The sequence below is a fragment of the Amia ocellicauda genome, chromosome 16 (assembly GCF_036373705.1).
Source record: "Amia ocellicauda isolate fAmiCal2 chromosome 16, fAmiCal2.hap1, whole genome shotgun sequence".
Classification (NCBI taxonomy): domain Eukaryota; kingdom Metazoa; phylum Chordata; class Actinopteri; order Amiiformes; family Amiidae; genus Amia; species Amia ocellicauda.
The window spans coordinates 21,956,196-21,979,562 of record NC_089865.1 but is presented as its reverse complement, the minus strand read 5'-3'; the positions used below and the strand labels follow the sequence as shown (position 1 = coordinate 21,979,562).

Here is a 23,367-nt window from a genome sequence, read left to right as displayed (position 1 = left end):
GCCTTTGGGCAGGCTACAGCCAGCTCCACTCCCAGCGGGCGCCCCTGCAAATGATTTTCCAGGTTTCTGCGAGGCACCAATGATGGGACAGCGACCCGCTAACTCCAGACAGAGACATCAGGCAGTGGGGCAAGGGGGTGAGATTGTGAACGGCAGGGTCTTTGTCAGGGCAGATATACAACAGAACCCATTCCGAACAAAAGAGAAGCTTCCCTTTTCTGTGCAAGTTCCTGGGTGGCACAACTCTGCCGTCCTGGTGCCGCGGCAGTGCGTGTCTCTGAGTTGTTTGGCTAATGTTCTTGTCAGTTCCCGTGGCATCATGTCTCTGGTATGCCTGGCACTTCAGCAGCCTCTTAAGAAGAGTGCAGAAAAGCACATGTTTAAAGAGAGAGAGTTGAATCTCTTTTTGTTTTTGTTTTTCCTAATTCATTTAGACCAAGTTGTTCGTCAACTTGATCGCCCCCACAATCCCTCCCTCAGCCCCTGCTCGCCCACCCAAAGCACTGTTAATCAGTTGATCTGCCAGAGAGAAAACGAGACAAAACAAAACAGCAGTTCTCTCACCATTGATGGACAAAGTGCTTAAATTAGATGTGACGTCGTTCACTGGGAGTTTTTAACTGAACAAGAGGGATGTTGGAAGTGCTGTGTCTGCTCGAGGAAACTGGCAGTGCTTTTCCAAACACATGAAGAAAAACGGTCTTCAGTGAGAAAGTTCAAGATCAGTAACAAAAAAGTTCACATTCTTCGTCTCAAATACAATTTGAATAAATAGGTGAATCACACTGGGGATTAGTGTCTCTTTGTGAAAGAAAGTTTTAGAAAAAATAAAAAATTAGCTGTCATTGTTAATTTCAGACAGGAAAATATTCACTGACATCATTTACAGTTTATATTACTTTGTGATTTCAATGTCCTCTGGCACTCTCATTTTACCAGTTGTCCAGCCTAAATTGAACTACAGTGCCTTCTCAGGCTGTGGTCTAAACTGTGTAACTGAAGTGAGGTTGCATGTCTACACAGCAATTAGATGAGACTGGTTGTGTACACTAACCTCTGAACCAGTAAATGCACCCCTCAGGAATGTTTTGAACTTTAGAAAGGACCCCAGAAACACTACAACAATAACAACAGCAGGGGGGAGTGAAACAGCAGTTTACCAGTTTAAGCCTATAAGATATCAACAGTGAGTTTTTTTTTTCCCCCTGTAATGCTAATTTACAACTTCTGTACATTTCTCTTCAATCAGCCAGGCTTTTGTTATTCCATTACATAAAATCTCAGAAGGTAACAACAGAAAAAGGCTCAGAACAGAATACATTAGCCATTCTACAGCAAAAAACTAAAAACTAAAATTGTTGGAAATATGCAGATACTCTTTTTATTGATTTAGTGATGGTTCCTCTTTAATAAACAGTTCCACATTTTATATTGTATTTCATCTTCATGATAAATTATCATTGATCTATATATGTAATCATCAAAGCATTCTTTAGTAGCATTTTCACTGTGTGTTGATCCTGCTGGCAGTGTGGAAGTATAGTTCAGTATTGCATGGATTAAATGGCTTTAAATAAGATAACTAACACTTTAAAGTTTTGATCATATGCAATACATCTAAAATTAAATTGGACATTTTGTGTATGAACCGATTTGTAAATGCCATGATTCTTCCTGTCCTCACTTGATTGCTAGTTTGTAAGCACAGCCAAATAAAGGCAGGAGTGTTGTGCTTCCTCATACCACTCTCACAAAAGTCCAACCCATGAGACAGCACTGTCGTGTCTCTGCTGGCCATACTCTTCCATGATTGACACACCTGCTCGTATGCTGACATCGGCCACAGAAAGGGACACTGTTCTGCTGCCGTGCTGGCCACTGTTCTCCTTAATGAGAATCATCTGCTGATTCTTGTCATCTGTGTGTTTCACTTGGAAAGCTCTAAACAAGGGCTCTTTTTTTTTTTTTTTTCTTCCGAGTATCCTCCGGGCACATTTTTAAAAATGAAAACCGCGTGACTTCTCTCAGCAACAAGCAATAAAATAAGTGCCTTCTGTTTGAAGCATTTGAAAAAGTGATTGGTCCGGCCCTGATAAATGCCCGCCTTTGTTGAACATAAAACCTCAATGGAGATGCAGATGCGTTCTGTGGGACAGAATTTCACTTGAAAGCTAGCTGACACAGTGTAAACAAAGTTTATTTCAGACCGCTGGCTCTTCAGGTTTTACAGTATAAGGTAATGACCATCTAATTGTGTCCCAGAATCATTTGTAATAAATACAGAGATGAAAAAGTGGTTTAAGGCCTGTGGCTGGAAAAATTGGTGTGAGAGACAAACATGTTCTTGCATTTTGCATTTTAAATAGATCAAAAGTAATTTATTACCATAATGTCTTTAAAGAATAATATTTCCTTCCTATTTACAGTGTGTGTTTGTAGTTCAAAATGTAAGATTTTTACCTTTTGTTTTTGTGTAGAACTGTCACGTGTTTAAAGTTAAGTTTGGTTTAGGCCATGATTGTTCTAATGAACACCTTCAATTACCAACTTTATTGCCTTATTAAGGTGAAAAAATGTCCCTGGGTATTGACTAAAACCCTGTTGACCTACATGCAAGATGGTTTTGTATGGGATTTACCTTTTTTGGGGTTCAGTACTGTATCCATTCTGCAACCATATCACCTTGCATTTTTGTATATATATATATATATATATATGTGTGTGTGTGTGTGTGTGTGTGTTAGTGTATATATAATCTCCATCACCCTCAGCCTATACCTATCCACTGCTGGATGAAGGGCTCCCCAAGATGTTTGCTTCAATCTACAGCTTCTCTTTTACGCCTCAAGACTGCAATGTGTATTATTTAATCTTTCCATCTTTTATGTGATCATCTTCTAGGTCTTTTTTCATCTCTCTATCTATTCAATAGCTTCCATAGTCCATCTTTGAGCTGTTCTTCTGACATATTATTCTATCTCTTCTTGTTATTCCAAGCAGACATCTCTCCATGCTTATTTGTGTCATCCTCAGTTTCAGAGCTATAAGAGAGCACTGGTAGTATGCATTGATCAAATACTTAATACTGTATATTTATTTATTTTCATATGTATAAATATTTGTATATATACAATTTTAGAATAAAAATAAAATTGCCCTTTTTCCATGGCAGATTGAAAGCCTCTTAGGACGAGTGATTTACATCTTCCAGTATTATCTGGCACTTTATGTATGCAAATATTCATGTGTGGATGATTTGAATTTAAATACAGCTTTTGAATGTGGCACCTATATTTAAGGAGCTGTCAGAACTTTTACAGGAATTCATGATTCCTTGTGATTATAGAATTATGCTGTCACTTGTCACTTATTTACCTTATCCAAGACTCTGAAAAGGCCCAGCTTTTCTAAGGAGAAAAAAAAAATCACAATAACAGTAATGATAATTCTAATTGAATAAAGAATGCTCAATGAGATGCAGAGTTGAGTTGAAAACAGAGTGACAGTCCCTGGATCCTGTGCTTTTCACAATCAGTCTATCCCAGTTGATTACTGTTGCCAGGGTTTGACATTGAAGCTGTCCTATTCTTGAGGCAAGGTTCTGTTTGCCTCCAGCATTTATTATATATTTCTATCCAACTGCATAGAAAGGCAGAGAACCTAATATTTACCACTTGAAAGGTCAATATTTGTCTCGAGAGTTCACTGTGGTGTTTCTATATGTGCCTGCAGCAGCATGGATCGCATCCAGCAGCTGAGGAAGGAGTACCACCAGGCCCGACGAGAGGGGGCGGCCCCGACCTACGAGGATCTGGAAGCGAGACGCAGGGGCCCGGAGTATGACCCTCACCTGGTGAGTCTCTCTGCAGTTCAGTCTTAACTCTGTGTACTAACCCTTTGGCAAGTTACTAACCCTAACATTATAATATTAAGACTAATTATGATAACCTCGTCTTTGGACATGGCATTGTGGAAATTCTTTTTTTGCTCTGGCCAAAGCTTGTCATTTGATGGTGTTTTTTTTACCCCCTCCTTGTCTTAACAAGAAAATCCTTTATACGTCAGATAACCAGTGCCTTTATCTGAACTTTGAAAAGCATATTTGAAATAATGAAAAACCTTGGCTAGATAGCAAATGACTTTCGCAGATTTTGATGGATGCCGTGCAGAGGCCCATGAGGGGTCATTGGGTTCAGCCCGTGTAATGTGTGAGAATTACAAGTACACTAAGGATATCATTTTAATTTAAATGCCTGGGCTCAGTGCTGTAGCAGGAGGTTTGTTCACTGCAGTATATTTTACTGCTGTTGTATTTTTAAACGGTCTTTTAAATCACTGCCTACAGTACGTCCGACAGAGGAAGACGTTTTTGGTAGAGTAGAATAATGGGCTTTTCAAATGATTGCATATGCTTTCCTCAGTCAGTCAGAATATTAAAATATTTATAGGGATAATCTCCATATTAGCTGTCATTTTATATGCTTTACAAAAAACATATTTACAGTTTCAACTCTCTTTGGTTGGGGGGATGGTGTGTAACGCACATATTTCTGCTCAAAGGCCTATACTGTACACTGCTGCACCTGCTTTTAACAGCAGGAATTATTTGTTGAAAACCATAGGCTTTCGTACCTTGGAAGGAAAGTGTTTGATCAGTGTGTGCTACCTGTATTGTGACGAAGAGTTTCCAAAGCTACAAACAGAATGGTTTACAGAGCCCGCAGGAGGATGTCATTGTGCGAGTAATAAAGTGATAATTATATCCATATGTAGACTTTCCATGAATATTCATTATTTACTCTTCCTACAGCAATCTGTTGCCACAAAATATGTTTCATTTTGTTTGTTCCACAGATTCTATTAAAATTTTTCAGTGTAAAAACTATAAAAACTATCACACTTGGCATTTTTGTACATACAGTAAAATCACAAATGTAACTTTTTCTGGTTTTACGGAATGAAAATATTTCTGTCGCTCTCTTCCCTCTCTTTGCGGAGGAAGATCATGCTCTTTGAACATAGTCACTTACTGAATGGGTAAGTGTTGTGGTTGCGATCGCATGATAGATGTCTAGGCCTTGTAATTATATGAGAGAGGTCAAAAATTCAGCTGTTGAGGTGGTACTGTGCTGTGTTTTCTTGCGTTTATCAGGCAGAAGTGAAATCTGTCAAAACCGCAGACAGACGAATATTAGTCTCAGTGCGCTAATTCTGGAGTCAGCTTACACTGCATGGAATACCCGTTTACAGTGTTTGTACACACAGGTTACCTAATTGACTTCAATTCTGCAGCACCCTGAGAGACAATTTTGAGCTGTTCAGCAAATAAGTACTGCACTGTAGTACAGAATAAAGCTGACCATTTAAAACTTGGTATCTTGGTTATTAGTTTACAGTTCTTTAAATGCTATCAATTCGGACTGGTTGTCAGAAAGATGAGGCATTGGCAGAGAATATGGTTAAGATGCTCCTCTATTTTCTGTCTAATCATTTTTTCTAACATTTTACAGGTGATGCAGGTGAGACTGATTGGTCTTTAATTTCCTGGCTTAGTTTTGTCCCCTTTCTTGTGGATTGGTATGACATTTGCCGTCTTCAAGTCTTTTGGCACATCCCCTGTTCTAAGTGTCATTTGGAATAGTTTAGTTAGTGGCCTAAGTACTGTTGGAAATATACTGTCTGGCCCAGGTGATTTGTTTGTTTTTAATTCTGCTAGTCCCCTAGTACCTCCTCCTCATTTATCCTGATCTCTCTTAGGGTTTGATTGGACTGATTGTTAATCTGTGGCATGTTATCCATTTTTTCTTTTGTAAAAACCTCTGTGAAATACTCATTTAGAACATTTGCCACATCTTGTTCGTTTTCCAAGATACTTCCATTTTTGCCCTTTCTGTTTCACTTCCTCCTTTATTGACCTCTTGCTATTGTAGTATTGAAAAAAAAACTCATTAGTTTTAGCTCCAAGAAGTAAGTTTCTTTCTATTTCCCTCTTTGCTTTCCTGATCCCTTTCTTAAGATCTCTTTGCAGTTCAACATATTTGTATTTTGTTTCATCTCTATCCCTTTTGTATGCGCTATACAACATTTTCTTTCTCTTGATATTTTTTTGCATACTTCCATTTAAACATTTTGGCCTTTTTTTTTTCCATCTTGTGCATGGCTTGTGCATTGGGACGTTATCGTTTTCCTCCACACACAAGCGCTTATGAAAATACTGTATTGCGTTGCACGGAGCGCTGAACGGATTCACATTTGTATTGAATCATTCCCCTTAGCGTAGCATTTAGGCAAATACGCCTCCGCCATTTGCTTTATTTGCCTTTCCCCCACTATCTCAGACAAAGACAAATGCACACGTCTTAAAAGGGATTATATCTGGAAAGGAGCCATGAAAAGACTCACACACCTGTATGGATCCAGGCACCTCTGTGAAGTGCACAACACTGAAATAGATTGTCGACCTTTAACAGATTTGTAACTGAGATGGAGCGCTTATAAATACGTCAGACGCTGAGGATTGACCCAGATGGGGGAAAAAATCTGCATTTATTTATTTATATTTCGTCCGACTGGCACAAGCACTGAAGATCAGTATTCCAAAGAAATGGGAGAGCTTTATCCTCTGCCGGCAAACCCCTTTGTTTAATATCAATAACAAATTGCTCACTAGTCGAAAGCCTTTTTTTTTTTTTTTTTTTCTTCCCACTCCCCTGCATTTTTGAAAGGCTCAGCGCTCTTGAAGTGAGATTAGAAATATTATAAATATGGATTGGATTAACGAACTGCCCTGGCAAAGACAAACAAAATTAATGAGTTGAATCATTAGGATAGAAATGTATTTATTCCCTTCCTTATTTGTTTATTTACGGACTTATTTGGTGACACTTCCAAGCTCGGAAATGTAAACCCGCTTGCCTGACTCGAAGAAGCAGTTACTCAAGAAGTCGTTAAGATGCATACTTATAGAGGTAGATTGTTATAAGGACTTCAGAGTGCCTCTTATTAATTCCAGCACATCTTCGGAGACCATTGAATTAAAATAACTCTATACAAACACAAGGCTTATCCTAATTAATCATTTGTATGGTATATTTAAAAAAATAATCTCTTAGACTTTACCCCAAAGTAGTTACACTGGCAACAACAACTGGTGCGATATCAGAAATTGTTCCTATTTCGCAATGCTACTGAGTAATCTGTCCTTGGTCCTTGACGTCCAGAGCAAGACTTCCCCGGGAAGTACCGTCATTCCTAAAAAAAGAAAATACCCTGCTAGGAAAGAAAACTCATCAACATTTTATTCCTTACTGGTGATTCATTGTGGCTTCTTTATGTCTGAGGCAAGAGCTAATCTTTTCTTTTGTTCATTTCCCAGTGTTTTGTTTTTCCCCCCATATTATAATTTTTTTGTGAACAACTTAAATATCAAATTGCAGACTCCGCTATTACTAACCCCTTCAGACGTATTGACTGATTGTTATCTAAATACCTTAAAGCTCTTTTCTGCGGGAAAACAGCACAGGCCTAATCCAGAGCAGAATGTACTGTAGCTGTCCGTAACGCTCGGCATACAATAAAATCCATCATATCAGTGAAGGATATTTGACTTTTAAATTGTTGCATACAGCCTATGTACACTCACCTAAAGGATTATTAGGAACACCTGTTCAATTTCACATTAATGCAATTATCTAATCAACCAATCATATGGCAGTTGCTTCAATGCATTTAGGGGTGTGGTCCTGGTCAAGACAATCTCCTGAACTCCAAACTGAATGTCTGAATGGGAAAGAAAGGTGATTTAAGCAATTTTGAGCGTGGCATGGTTGTTGGTGCCAGACGGGCCGGTCTGAGTATTTCACAATCTGCTCAGTTACTGGGATTTTCACGCACAACCATTTCTAGGGTTTACAAAGAATGGTGTGAAAAGGGAAAAACATCCAGTATGTGGCAGTCCTGTGGGCGAAAATGCCTTGTTGATGCTAGAGGTCAGAGGAGAATGGGCCGACTGATTCAAGCTGATAGAAGAGCAACTTTGACTGAAATAACCACTCGTTACAACCGAGGTATGCAGCAAAGCATTTGTGAAGCCACAACACGTACAACCTTGAGGCGGATGGGCTACAACAGCAGAAGACCCCACCGGGTACCACTCATCTCCACTACAAATAGGAAAAAGAGGCTACAATTTGCACAAGCTCACCAAAATTGGACAGTTGAAGACTGGAAAAATGTTGCCTGGTCTGATGAGTCTCGATTTCTGTTGAGACATTCAGATGGTAGAGTCAGAATTTGGCGTAAACAGAATGAGAACATGGATCCATCATGCCTTGTTACCACTGTGCAGGCTGGTGGTGGTGGTGTAATGGTGTGGGGGATGTTTTCTTGGCACACTTTAGGCCCCTTAGTGCCAATTGGGCATCGTGTAAATGCCACGGCCTACCTGAGCATTGTTTCTGACCATGTCCATCCCTTTATGACCACCATGTACCCATCCTCTGATGGCTACTTCCAGCAGGATAATTCACCATGTCACAAAGGTCGAATCATTTCAAATTGGTTTCTTGAACATGACAATGAGTTCACTTGTACTAAACTGGCCCCCACAGTCACCAGATCTCAACCCAATAGAGCATCTTTGGGATGTGGTGGAACGGGAGCTTCGTGCCCTGGATGTGCATCCCACAAATCTCCATCAACTGCAAGATGCTATCCTATCAATATGGGCCAACATTTCTAAAGAATGCTTTCAGCACCTTGTTGAATGAATGCCACGTAGAATTAAGGCAGTTCTGAAGGTGAAAGGGGGTCAAACACAGTATTAGTATGGTGTTCCTAATAATCCTTTAGGTGAGTGTATATGATATGAGATTAGTATATAGCTGTGTAATACAACTTATATTAAATCATACATTTACTTTTAAACATCAATATCAAATTGCTTCTGCGAAATACTAATAAGTAATGCCAGAGTTTATCTTCTTCGTTATTGAATGACCAGTTTTTTTTGGCTTGAACAATAGGCAGCACTGACAGTTTTGAACACAGAAATAGCCCAGATAATAGCCCAGGCAAGCAGTTTTTTGACTTTGTTATTTTAAAGATAGCTGTGGGTGAATGGAGCAAGTCGCCAGGCAGTGGTAAAGCTGGTGATTCACTCAAGCCTCTCCACAGTCACTGGGATGTAGTCTGCTGATCAATGCTCCATTACTGTAACTGGAAGAACTCAGTGGTCAAAGTGGTCAGTCTTGTGAATTGGAAAAAAGCACGTCTTTTAATGAAACGCATCCATTGCATCGTGATGTTCTGCTTCGTTTCCTGCACTGTGCTAAAACCCATGTGTAGTAAGAAATCTTCACTGCTATAATGCAAGAGATTGAGAGTGAAAAAAAACACCCATCAACCGTAGTCACCTGTAGGTCACAGTCAGTGAAATTCACAAATAATGGTGGCAGGGAAAAAAACATGATGAGAAGCAACTCTGAAGCTACAGAGATAATTCCTTCATCTCTCGACAGGAACACACACATTGTGACCTCAGCCGGACATATTGTCGAAATTGGTCCTGTTGTTAAGCAATATTTTTCCATGAGGACACAACTGCGTGAGAAGGAGCTGAATTTTGGTGACCTACACATTTCACAGTGTTACCTTTCCCAGCAGATGATCATTAATGCACTTTAAGCAGAAAAGCTGTGCTAGAAAGACAATAACTAGGACAATGCCAAATGGAGTGTATTTATATACTTCTATTGTTGTTGTTGTGTTATTCACAGTGTGGCTGTGTTTGATTTGACACCTTGTTCATATTTAACATCTCCTAACTAAATCTAAAGACTTCTTTTAATGAACCTACAATCAGATTCCTCACATCCTTTCAGAAAGCACCTCACTGTACAACAATGTGCAGTGCCTTGCAGTAGAATGGATATAGTCTCAGTCCAGTTGCTGTGTCATCAACTGTTTGGACCTCAAAGGGCATTACAGAGCTTCTGTGTCACCCTGACTCATACCAGCTGCTTACTGATTACCTGTCTACCTCAGCCCGTGTTTCTGCCATGCTTGACTACGTATGGATGGCACAAAAAGTTCAGCAGATGAAATAGCAGATTGAGGGAGAGGTACAGTAACACAGAGATCTTAACAGGGCTCCCACGAAACAGTAGTCTGAGCTGTTTCAGGTTTTATGAGCAGAGGACTCTTGTGTACAAGCCAGCACCAGGTGCTGGATAGCTCACCCTTGTGACATTACTCGGAGAGAAATTTCACAGACACACTAGTGGAGTTAATATACAAACATATTTGCTTTTCTGCTTAACCCGAACAACTTGTGCAAGAGCCGACAGCTCTTAAAAACCAAAATGGATCAAGCTGCTATGAAATGGGACTCTTATTACCATCCCTGTAACACGTAATGTGGTAAGACTGGGCCTTTAAGATGATAGTTTAGCTGCTCTTGATGAGTAACAGCCTTCAACTTTTCCGTCTTCTTTACCAGCAGCAGCTACACTTGTGGACGAGCTCCATTCAAGTGTCCAAATTCAAGGGCTTTTACTGAAGCACTGAGGAATTCCCCTTAATTCCCAACCCCTACCAAAGTCGTTACTCCATCAAGTAGGGGAATGAAACAATACGCCTGTGAAAGTTTATCCCAGAATTTGATACAGCCTTGATAAATCTTATTCTAAATGTGGGCGGAAAGGACAGGGTAATGAAAGAAGAGTTTTTCTCTCCCGAAATGTCTGAAACTGGTTTAAATATGGGTGGTGTTAATGCTTTCCTCACTTGATTGGACGCAGGACAATAATGTTATAAATAATAATTTCGCCACAGGGGAAGAGTAGCTTTTTTGGTTAGTCTTTCACAAACCACGCCAGGCCTTCTCAATATGTAGGGTTTCTTTGTTCTGCTGTCTACCACCAGTAATTTGGGCCTTTTTCCTTGTGCAGAACATATGTCTGAGTAACCTGTAGTTCAGCTTGGGAATAAATAATGAACTTGGCATTACAGTAAATGAATAAATTAAAATGCAAATAAAAAATAAATAAAAATCCACCATAATAATCACAATCCCACTTTAAAATTCAGCACCCCCCAGTCCTTTATGTTAACTAATGGCTTAGAAAGACTTTCCATTAACTTCTGTCTTAATGACCGTATCATGAATCTAAGACTGTAAATGAAACGTTACGCTAATTTCAGCTGGTTAATCTACCCACTCGATCGCCATATGGCTCTGGTGAAAATGGTAGGCAATAGAATTAATTTGCAACTTTGATTTTCATTTTAATTGTTTTAAATTGCTTGACGCTGAGGTGGAGTGGCGACTGGAAATCCTAACTGTGTTTTTAGCAGAAGCACACTGGCGGTTGAGGAAGAAGGAAGTCTTTGTCTGACGAAAGAATTACTAATACCTTCAGGAAGCAGTCTCCAGCTTGCCATAATTATGCAAAGCCCCACTTAGTTTATACTGGACCACATCTATATCTTCTGCATAACAGTGCAGGCCTGGACCGCAGCACAGCACGGGTCAACTTTAACTTCTGTAACAATGGCTTTTTTTTTAAACAAAATACAATATATGTTTTTGTAGAGAACCTCATTCTAATGGTAAACAGAAAAAGTAAGTATCTGATCTGATTCACTAGGAGTAGTTCACATCTTTCTTTGTAAACTTTAAACATCATTCATTTTTATTTGGGGGATAACTGACTGTAGACACACTGTTGTATGAACTATGTATGACAGTATGACAACAGGTTGTGAACGCAAATTCAGATTCATGGAGAAACAATTTCAGAAATAGTTATTTTTCTGTTTTAGTATCTGTAGTCTTGTGGAAAGCAGGTAATCATGTAATACATTTGGTGGTTGCATAGTTTTCTAGTTCCACACCAGCTGCAGAAGAAAAAGGAAGAAAGGAAGAGGTAGGAAGTAAGGGACTTTGAAATAAAAAGCTTCTCTGAATTTATTAAGAAAGCTGTATTAGTATTGTTGGAATCGCTGTGCTGTTATTGTTTACTGTCCACCCTCTAGGGATGCATTTGAATGAGTTTCTAATATTAATGTTGTGGTAGATTTTAAAGGAATTCAGTATTAAATACAATAATATTGAACTAATTGTGGATCCTGACTAAAACTTCTAAGCAATGTGAAAAGAAAATTATCTAATCAGGATGACTGTAAAGAACAGCAACATCATTAAAAAGCAGGTGCGTTACTGGCTTGTATTACTACTATAACCAATGAAACCAATGATAAGATGTGAATTAACTCATTAATGATAATGAAAATCATCTTCTTCTTCAAATGACTATAGTATGACCCTGACTCCCCAATGTGTTTCCTTTTGTTAATTTCCAAACATAACCGGAAAAGCTTAATGAAAACATATGCATTATTTTACTTCTAAAGCAGTAGTCCCGGGAGGCCATGCGTCTTTACATTGCGTAGGTATCTTTAACTCATCACTTGCTAAAACCTGGAAACAGAGCTAAATGTGTTCGGTTTAGCGTGTAATTGGTTCGGCAAGTAATTGAGTGCTCAGGTTGAATGAATATCAGATTATCCTCCAGGACCAGAGATGTCCTCAATGTTTTTAAAGCCTTAGGGGAAAGGACGATTGTTTTATTGTTGTTGTATATTTAAAAAAAGGATATCATGGGAAATTGTTTATATAGAACTATATACTTATATAATACATTATATAATACAATTTAATTTCCGAGTGAGCTTCATATTTCAGGTTGACACACGGTGTTGTCTCAGTGGCATTATTAAACTTTTATTATAAGCAGGCCCTACAATAGTAGTGTGGGGGCATTCCTACATTTATTGAAGGTTGCTTTATTTTATTTTTGTTTGTCTGTATTGGATGTCTATATGTCAAATGAGAAAGTCTTGGAAACAGGGCAGAGCAGATTCTGGTGAGCTTTAAAAGTCAAATGCATGGCTGTAAATAATACAGTGTATAAACTTGATCATACACTAACAGTTCAGTCATGCCGTGTTAATTTATCATCATCCGTAATGAACTTGTATCTAAATTACAGCATGTGAAAGCAGCTGATGTCACGGTGAAGGCATTTAATCCAGTCGGCATGTGAAACTAATAATGCCCAAACCGGACAGTAGGATTGGACGTAAAAACAATAGGGACAAAAACCGCATTTACAAGTTGTCATATTTCTCCTGTTACTCACTGCAGTGTGATTCTCCTCTGATATCAAGCTTTTATGCTGACAAAGTGTAATTAATCTTAATCATAAATTAATCTTTGTATTTTTTTTCTATATATTCATTAAGATTTTTATTTTATTTTCCCGACCTAAACATCTGTGTTAAGTTACTTTAAAATGAACCAAGGGCTAAAAATGTGGAATGTACCTTGCCAATGACAGTTCCAGTCCTGATTTTGGTATTTTTCACTCACATGCGCTGCTAAGACTGTCTAAAGTCCTTTGACTGCGACAGGCTTTGCTACACAGTTAATTCTGGGCAGTTAGTGCTACAGGTGCCGTGACGTCACACTGTTGGCTGTGGTTTATAAGTCTGGCGGAATCCCATGTAAACCAAGATTTTTTTTTTTAAGTTTTGTCAATTTCCCAAAGTATTTATGGACTATGAAATGGAAACTACCCAGATAAGTTTGACAGATATCTGTATGAGTCACTGCAGGCAGATGACCCTCCCAGCACGGACTCTAACAGAGACGTTGCCAGGGCTGAAGCTCCATGTCAATGACTGTAAGCCAGCCTGACCTTTGACACAAGCAAATGGCCAACATAACGTCTACACAATCAAGTTTGTCAAATGTTTCCATAGAAAAAGAGGCAATATTGCATTATACATGACTTGTTGACAAAATCATGACTAGATTTGTCACTGTCCAGGAATAAAATAATAAAATATAATAAAGACCACATAGCTTTTTATATCTAACTGAGAGACATACACAAGACTTTTGGCACTTCAAAGCATGGTTAAATGAAGACAGACATTCATATTCCTAAATATAATTTGTGCAAATAACATGCAGTTTTATGTGTTTGCTGGAGCGCTAGCGTATTTTTAATTCAGCCACTACACAGCTGGCAGTTGCTCCATGCAATTCCAAAAAGATGTTTAGCCTGGCTGGCATTAATAGCTTCATGATCTAAAATCTGCAATTTTTAGAAACTATAAACCTTTTCTGCAAATGGCCTTGGCATTACTTAATATACCGTGAAGGCAAGGTCACAGTGTTTTATCCTTTTATTCATTTATTTTAGTCAGTTATCGTTCTAGGGTTTTTACAGAAAGCACTTTTGTGCTCATCAGAGTTTAATTATGATGTAACTCATGTTGATAGAGGTTGCAGGCCTTCAATTTTCATTATACCATACAGTCTGTTTGCGATATGTCTTTTACAGGATATTAGTGCATAGGAATGTGGCCTGACTGACTGGGTTGTTGTTGATCCTTTGTAAATGTCCTGACTGCTCTAAATATGATTATATTAAGTTATTTCTTGTAGTCTTCGTGATGTGTAATCCTTGTATTCCTTGTTTTTTTGTTGTTGTTGTTGGTAGTAGTAATTGTATTATAAAACTAGTAGCAGCAGTTAAAAATCTATTTTCTGTATTTTTTTGGGATTGCAGCTCTTAAATTATTAAATAAAAATCAGGAATGAATGCAGCAGTGTAATATTGGAGATACTAGAAATAGCTGGTGATCTTGGGTGTTAACTGACAACAATAGTAAAACTGTCAAGGGCAGTTATGTCCTATTTCAGTGATCTCTTAATATAAGGCACTTCGCTCCACCAAAGCCACTGTAATTGATGAAAACCCTTAAGGATATTTTAAGTTCCCCTTTGAAGAAAGCCATAATTTATCATCTTTGCTTACCAGGTCACACCATGTAAGTCTGCTGATGGTGCAAGGTAGATTAGTGAGTTAGTGAGCAGACCAGAACTCCTGTCACTCCATTTTCTCATGTTAATTGAAATACTGACCTGCTGGCAATTCATTCCTGGAACTTATTTATTTGGAAAATCATGATTTGGATAATTTCATTGATCTTTTCTGATACTTATCATATCATGTATAACTGTTACCAGTTATGTAACTACAGTTTACATCTTCATTGATCTGAACATCCCATTAAAATGTCCTTTGCCTTTTTTGTTGTTTTTCTATCATATGATTTTCTATCTATAATTATATCACTGGTGTGCATGCCCAGTGTTATCATGCATAGATCCTTTTGTGACACACATCTGTGTGTTGTGCACACTCCCTGCCTGCTCACTTTGGGAAATCTTCTCCGGAATTATTTTTCTTGCAAAACCTGAAGTGAACTAGCATGTGTTAATGATGCTCTAGGGAGGCACTACCACAGAGAATCGCATGGAAAATAATCATACACATTAGTTTGACATTGACTTTGACACCGCTGGGAGTATAACAACCCCCCTTAAAAGCAGACCCCTCTCAAGCCACCGAAGACGAATGTGAATCAGAATTTGCAAGCTAGGGTCTATTTGTACATTTAAATAGACTCTGAACACATCCTTTCACATACAGAAAGTATTAGCACACATTTTTAAATGGCCAAATACACTTCTGTAAGCTCAGGAAAATGCTCACAGTAATAACTGTTCCTTTATCAAGTCAAAAGTGTGCATTACCTTTGTAAGTGCAAAGTGAATTCCATTTTTGCATGTAATGAAAAATATTTCCCCCAGCATTGTGGTAATTCCTTGAAGTTCTTGATTTCCGTACCTGTTGTTTTGAACAGACCACAGATCCTTAAGACTGCCACAACATGATACTGAGTGACACTTGGTTCATTGTATTGCAAGGCTAAGCAGATTAATGTAGCACATTTCAATTATAGGCTGACTCAGGAATATGTGTTTTCCCTGACTGAGAGAGAGAGAGAAACACACACAAGCACAGGAGTGATTTCCTATCACAGGGTCATGATGATAATCTTAAACCCATTTTAAATCGCCTTTGCAGACTCTTCCTTTTTCTGTGTACCTCATTGCCTCGTCAATATAGCTGTTTACCAGTATTTAATCTCCGAGGGACAAGATATGGTGGAGAGGTAGAAATCCAGGTTAGAATAATTCTGGGACACTGTGAACTGTTGTAATATTTCAGTGCTCCTGTGTGAAGGTGGGTCTGCCAAGTATATGTCTAAATATTATATATAAATCAATTTTAACCTGTGTTAATTAAACACTATGCCATAAACACTACACACACAGGGATTCTCTGTGGCTCTGTAGTTAGGCCTAACTAAGTGGGCCAGCCAAAGTTATTAACTCAGATATTTATTTGCATTGTCCTGGTTGGCGTCTATATCCAGTGTTTTGTTGATTTGACCAGACCACCAGATAACAAGGCAAAGTGTTTACAGGATACAAACTGCCCGCAAGCGTCAGCTGTCCTCACTGCTCACAAAACATTTGTTTCCAAACACTCAGACTTGTCAGAACTCAGCTCTGCTTTGCAAATTGCTAAGCAGGTTAGCCTTTCCTGCAATAAATAAATAAATAATCCATGTTCCTTAATTCCTTAATTGACTTTTGTGACTCAGAAAACAATGTTGTCGTCATTTTTGGTTTTGATAGTTGCCACGTGGAGAGGTTGGTGAAGTTTTTGGGAAAGAGACCACACTATGAGGTTAAAAATTATGCTTTATCCCATAAAACACGTGTCTCTCTCTCTCTCTCTCTCTCTCTCTCTCTCTCTCTCATATAGAGCAGTCAACAGTACTTACTGACAAGTCTGTTTTTTCTCTTTCTCTCTCTCCCTCTCCTTTTTTTGGTAGATTAGTCAACAGTACTTACTGACAAGTCTGTTTTTGTTTTCTTAACAAACATGCAGTCCGTTGTTGTGTTGACGTGTATATGAAGTTTTGGACTATTTTTTTATTGTTAAAAACTGAGCTTCCCCAAAGAGGGTTTCTGATGCCAGCTGCTTTGTCAACATTGTTTTCAGACAACCTGTCAGACAGAATTTTTTGGAGAACATATCTCTTTCCAGTAGGCTGTCATAAAAACCTATCAACTTCATCTGTCAGTAGGCCGCTTTCAGAAAACCATTTTCGAAATGTCATCTCGACTGCCTTGGAGAACTGTACTTGCATGGGTTCACAGGGCATACAAAATATGGTTAGTTTTGTTTTGATATGCGAACAAGATCTTTAAAAACACATGTGGGTGAATTGGTGGATTTCGGGGGAAAGCTAGAACAGACTGATGGATTTAATGCACTAGGAGGATGTAATTCAGAAACAAATATCTGGTATTTGTTTTGTATTGTTTTTTTTCTGTTTGTATATGAATTAAAATTGAGAGAGTGAATGCAGGCTCAAGTATAAAACTCATAGGAAACTAACTATATGTGGGTTTCTCAGCCATGTGTCTCACTGTGCATGTCTGACAACCACACACACATAGCACAGGTGACCAGAATGCCTTGCAATGCTAATTTGTTTCATGTGAACCCTATAAAAGGGTCTGAGGGGAAAATAAATAAATATCAGAAGGTGAGTCTGCCTATGTATTTAGGGTTTACTGAACAGACATGGCCTCGCCTCTGTCAATAATGTTAGCATGGCTCTCAGAAATTATTAAAACCTCTCCAAAGCCTCGATCGAATGTGCTAAGGGCTCAAGCACTTCAGCATCTCCCTTACGCACAGATTTTGACCAAGCATATTGCTCTTGGAGGCCTGCTTTCTTTCATAAAGACTACCCTCCCAGCTGGATCTGTTGACATAGACTTTGAGTGCGGGGCTTCAAAGGGCGAGTGGGACCTAAAACCCCGAAGAACGAGCGGCGGGAGCTGGAGGAGCAGGAGAATGGCGGTGTGGGGGGTGCCTGTTTAAACTTCCAGAGATAAGTCTATTAGCGTTAATCGGATTAATGTGCAGGTCACAGGAAGAACCAATTCTGCACCTGCAGCATGTTTAATTATTAAGCCAGCACACCAGGATTTATGCTTTTAGGCTCAAACGCATGTTGGGCATATCTCCCTGTTCATTTGATTGGTAAACACCCAGAGTGCTAGTTTCATTTTGCACACAGATGGAGCAAATAGAGGTAGCAACTGTGGCGTCTCTGGATAAACACGAACATCTTCTATGTGGACAAGTATATTTTTTCTTTGACACAGTATGTTTTTGTTGTTGCTTGAAACCACAAAACCAAGCTGAGTTTAGTCATAATGAGGTAAACTTGTGCTGATTTTGGTAATGTCCCAATGAGAACCAAATGGCTGTCAGCTTATATTTAGTATGAAATCTACAAGATAAGCCAGCCCCAGAACACTGTGCCTGAGTAACAAATTAATTTTCAATGGTGGTTTCTCTGACCTGGGTCAGACAGCATCCTTCCATGAGAATTTGGTATCTACTGAACCACATTCAGACTCTGAGTGTATAATGAATTCCTTAAGCATCCTGAGATACCGAGACTATCGTGTTTCCGCAGAAGGCCTCACTTGAGCATCAGACGCAACTAGCTAACAACCTAGTAAGCAAAAAGAGAATCACACAGCGTCCACGCGGAGTTGAAGAGGTCAGTACGCTCTTAGGATAGCTGTCCACAGATAACTGGATTAGACAGAACAAAAAAAAAAACACAACACACTTCTGTTTAGTAATTATCCCACTTTCAAAAATTCCAATTCAATTTATGTCTTGGGATCTGATTCCTCGTCTCGGACCGAAGGGCCTTTCTCCACGACGGGCCTGTAAGATTAAGATAATCAGCCGACTGGTGCCGAGGTCACCACCTAGAAGCCCCTTTCCTTGCATCTTTGTCAAGAGGGAAATTAAATCTGTTAATGTTTCAAAGAAGTTGCTGTGAACTTTGAGAGGACTTGGATTAACATTCCATTGCTTGTTACTGGCCCGGCTATAACACAATTAAATATAGCCGTTTGGTAGGTTTCACAAGTCTAAAATGGGATGAATCGTGCTTGGGATTTTTAAAGAGCTTTGGGGGTCACTGTAGTTTAAATGAAGAAAAACTGTCCCAAATATTGCATTATGCCACAAAATCTTATTGCACTGCTTTGCAAGATGAACCACAGGATTTAGAATGATGAATACATACAAAATAATATTTGTGTATACCCTGTAATGTATTTTACATTAATTTAATAGGGTTATACCAGTTCGGACAGGGTTTTAGTTTGTTCACTCCAAAGATATTTCACTTGTAACTCATGTTTAAATTGCATATCTAAAAAGCTAGTCATGGTTTCTGAGCGCTCTTTACGAGTCTGTTACTTGTGTTTGCCATTTAGGGAAACCTATGTTTGTTTCTTTGTCTTAATCCTTTAATTTATAACACTCCTTTTATGCCTAACCAGATAAAGCGTGTACTGGAGAAATGACAACCCAGGAAGATGTATACAGAGAGCTGCCATTGGTGGATGATCACACATTATCTCAATAAGTCAGCAAGTAATTAGTCTCAAGCAAGAGGTACATTGTTCATTCCTCCTGCGTGGATGCAGCATGGATAATTTAGTGAAAGCAACGTATGTGTAAGGTTGAAAAGAGTGTGGCAGCTCTTTTGTTAGCGAGGAATGCAATTGCTATTTTTACATGTAATGTCATTCACACGGCTAAATGACATGTATTTGGAGGAATTCAGTAGTTGTTTAAGAAAAGTCCATATGTTGGAATGTGTGGGGAACTGCGAAGTGTAATACCTTCTCCATCGCCTTACTTAACGCAAATCCACTTAGGTTAGCTAGCCTCTGGAAAAATCCTTTGTTTTCACACTCCTTTATTAACCTCGGAGTGGCCTCTGGTGGGGGTGGGGGTTAGATAACCATTATAGATCTTAATCAACGCATTTAGGACATAAAAAAATAATTAAGCTACTTGAGAACCCTCAGGCCCACCGTGTCGCTTTCCTCTGTGTTCTTCACTCGGTGATTTGTGCTCTCAGGAAAGTGGAATCTGATTGAAGAGTAATGACCCGTGCTTAATAAGCTAAATTTAATCTAATTAAAAAGCTATGGATCTTGTAACATTTAGTGCGTTGATTCCTCATTGATAATTCCAGATTTGAATTGTACTGGAAACATGCGGAGGAAATGACTTCAAAAAACATGTTGGCCATTAGAATCGGTTTTGCCCTTGATCGTCATAAAGGGTTTCATGTGTTTTGTTTGTTTTTGGGGGATATTTTCCCTAATTTTTCACCCTGTAAACTGAGCTTTTGTTTTAGCCTGCAATCCACATGCAGACTGTATTGTAAAAATTGGATAGGAAACACCTGGTTGGAAGTGGACTAGACACCTTGACCCTTGAACTGTGACCAATGCCTTATTCCTCTCAAGTTTCTATTCTGTCCCCAGACAATAAGAGAGCATCGCTAATGAAGGCCCAGTCTTGCGCTAATGATGCACTGTGTATGTGTAGTTTGTGAAGTGCAAGGCGATGTTGGCCATTCGGATACATTCTAACCCAGATCACACACTTAGTGAAACATTGTACATTCGTACAGGAGCCACTTTCGAGTACATTTATGTTTACTTATACCACCCTCAGATTTATGTCTCGAGTTCCCCAGCAGTAAACTCATAAATAAAATGATATACCTTTTTGAATAATTGAAAGGTAGCCCTTGAGAAACGCACTGCATTCTAAGAAGTAATGCTTCCTCTTGTCAGATTTCCCACAGAGTCCAGATTAAGTTATTCATCACCTTTTTTTTTTTTTCCTGATATATATTTTGCTTTTAACAGCGCCATGCAAGACAGAGAACCCGAATGTAAATTATGCTTCATAAGTGAACGATTGGTTTCTTTCATGCATTGCTCCGCGTCTGCTTTATGGGTGGTTTTAAAATAGTTTTCATTGCTTAATCTAAATGTGCCCAGTCCTCGGCTCTGTCGAGAAGATCGGTGTTTGCACTCCCGTCTAATAGATTGTGTTATCACCCTTTCGCACTGTTGTGTGCTAAAAGCTGATAACGCAGACGTGTGTGGGATACATTTCCCAAAACTTCAATGGGTCACTTGACAGCTTCTGAGTGAGACACAGACCGTCATTATTCAGGGAAAGGGCAAGCTTCCCCTCCGCAGAGTGACACTGGCTCAGAACGAAGAGCAGAGGGGCAGACAGCTTTTGTGGGCAGATTAAATCATAGAGGAGAGGGTCTGTGGTTTCTGCCTCTTCCTACTGTATAGACCTTAGCTACTCTTTCTTTCTTTTTCTTTTCATTTCTTTTTGTAATGTGACCGTGTCTCTCTTGCTACTTGGAATGCAAATCCCTGTAATGAATTCCAAGTCACCCTGTATGCGTGTGTTAAAGAAATCCACCTCTGTCTGCCAAAATGTCAGAGTGAAGTTTTTGACGAAGTAAGTCTCTTCACTCGTATTGCTGTTGTTTTGACATGCTAAGGAGAACTCGATATATGTCTATGTTTGGAGTTTTCACCAGAAAATGCTTTCCCTTTAGTAAAAATGTCAGTCCCACTTGAAGCATGGAGAAATCAAATTTGCTCAAATTGTGACTCCATCCAGACAGCCTCAGGATGGTTTATATAAAGGATCTGGTGGACCCCCACAATGTAAGTACAGCTTCCAATTCTCATTTACTGTAAATATATTACATTTCCGAATCCGGGTGTCGTGGGCCACACTGCTTATTCACAAGCCTGTGTTTATAATTTCACATAAAGAAACTTGCTGAAAATGTCATATCAATAGCACGTCTAATCCATGGCAGCGTGGAGATTGAAAAACAGTAATAGTACGGTTGTTTATTTCTCTTGTTTTTGTTTTAGTTTCTCCCTTTGTTTGCTTAAAAAACAACACATTGACATTTTAGCGACAATAGAATGATCCAGCACTGTGGTGAATGCTCGTCATCTGTTTACAGAAGCGGTATAAATATATCTTCGGCAATACCACTGCAAGCCCTTGGCAGCACTTGAAAAATACACAATATGTACCGAAATGAAGAAGGAAAAAAAAAGAAAAAAAATCCCTATTCTGTAATTTAATACCCAGTCTACTGACAGATGGCATTTCATGTGATCCACTGGACCCGTGCAAGTTTTATGTGTTTTTTTATGCATTTCCCTTTTCCAGTAGCACAAAAGAGAGGGGACAAAATAGCTGAACCTACATTCCTCAGTAGGGCTATAGTGGACACATCAGTAGCAGCCTCATCACTCAGCTCTGTGGTTTAATTTACTAAGCAGTCTCGCATGCCAGGTGTACATCAGAACATCAGATCTACCTGTGGAATCCTGTTTAGGGAATGGCTCAAATGAAACCCAACCTCTGCCTGATAGAGATGACTACAAGACTACAATACTTTGACGTTGTTGGGAAACTAAAGTGCGTTCAATTCCCTACTGAAGACAGGAGGCTTTTCTGTATACGACATGGGTGTGTGGTGGGGGGGGGCACAGAAACAGTTAGCCAGCAGTTGATTGATGGCTCACCAAGCCCTTTCGGCAACAAACTTGATGGGGTCCTACGATTGATAAGCAACTGACAAACCTGACAAGTAGAACAGGCTGAAAGGAAACCTCTTGTTCCGAAACAGCCTTAAATCCGGTGCATCCGCAAATTGAGGATACAGGTTTCGATTTTAATATTTTTCTTAACCCGTCTGCATTCCATACGCATTCTATACAATACTGGACAGACCAGTGACAAAACCATGAAACCGCAATGTGTTCCAAGCAGGAGCAGCATTACAGGCCCTGTCCTGTGCTTTAGTTGACTAAAAAGCTCAAACTGAGCAGAGACACCAGAATTATGGAGAGTTCGCCCACCGCTGCCTGGAGCTTGTTAGAGGGAAATTAGCAGGCGCAAGTTAACGGTGCTATATTATGGCATTAAAGGGCTAATGCCACCCAGTGAGTAAATGTACAGGAAATGCCCCGACTGTTCTTAAGGCGCAAGGGACTTATCCCCCTCTTTTTTGTTTCTTCAAATCCCTCCACCCCAGGGTACAATCAAATACTAAGGGTGCTGATGAAAAGCTAGGGCCTACTCTTTGTTTCCTGTACTGATTACAGCTGCATATGTGTGGGACAGAGCCTCCAGTCCAGATAGATGTATATTTGGACACACATAATATCTACACACTGGCACATCTACAAAATTGAAAGAAATTTTGGATCAGAACGAGTGGGTGTGAGTGAGTGGGCACTAATTGGACTCGGTAACCCTTTACTGGTTGTCAAGCGCTTGTCCCCACACAATTACACCTGATCGTCCTGGGCGCAGTGCATTGTTGTGCAGAGAAATTGCTTTACTTTGCGACCCGCAATGTTAAAGCAGCCAGCTAGAACCCCAGTCAAGTGGGTGTTAAACGTTCATGTTTGGATGC

General features: G+C 39.3%; 1 protein-coding gene across 1 annotated transcript in view; it reads left to right on the top strand.

The window, feature by feature from the left end:
- The window catches only part of LOC136711995 (partitioning defective 3 homolog B), a 272,341-nt gene that overhangs the window by 227,402 nt on the left and 21,572 nt on the right, over positions 1 to 23,367 (top strand). The window contains exon 21 of the mRNA XM_066688637.1: positions 3,733 to 3,853. Coding sequence (XP_066544734.1) covers positions 3,733 to 3,853 — 121 coding nt within the window. The remainder of the gene's footprint in view (positions 1 to 3,732; positions 3,854 to 23,367) is intronic.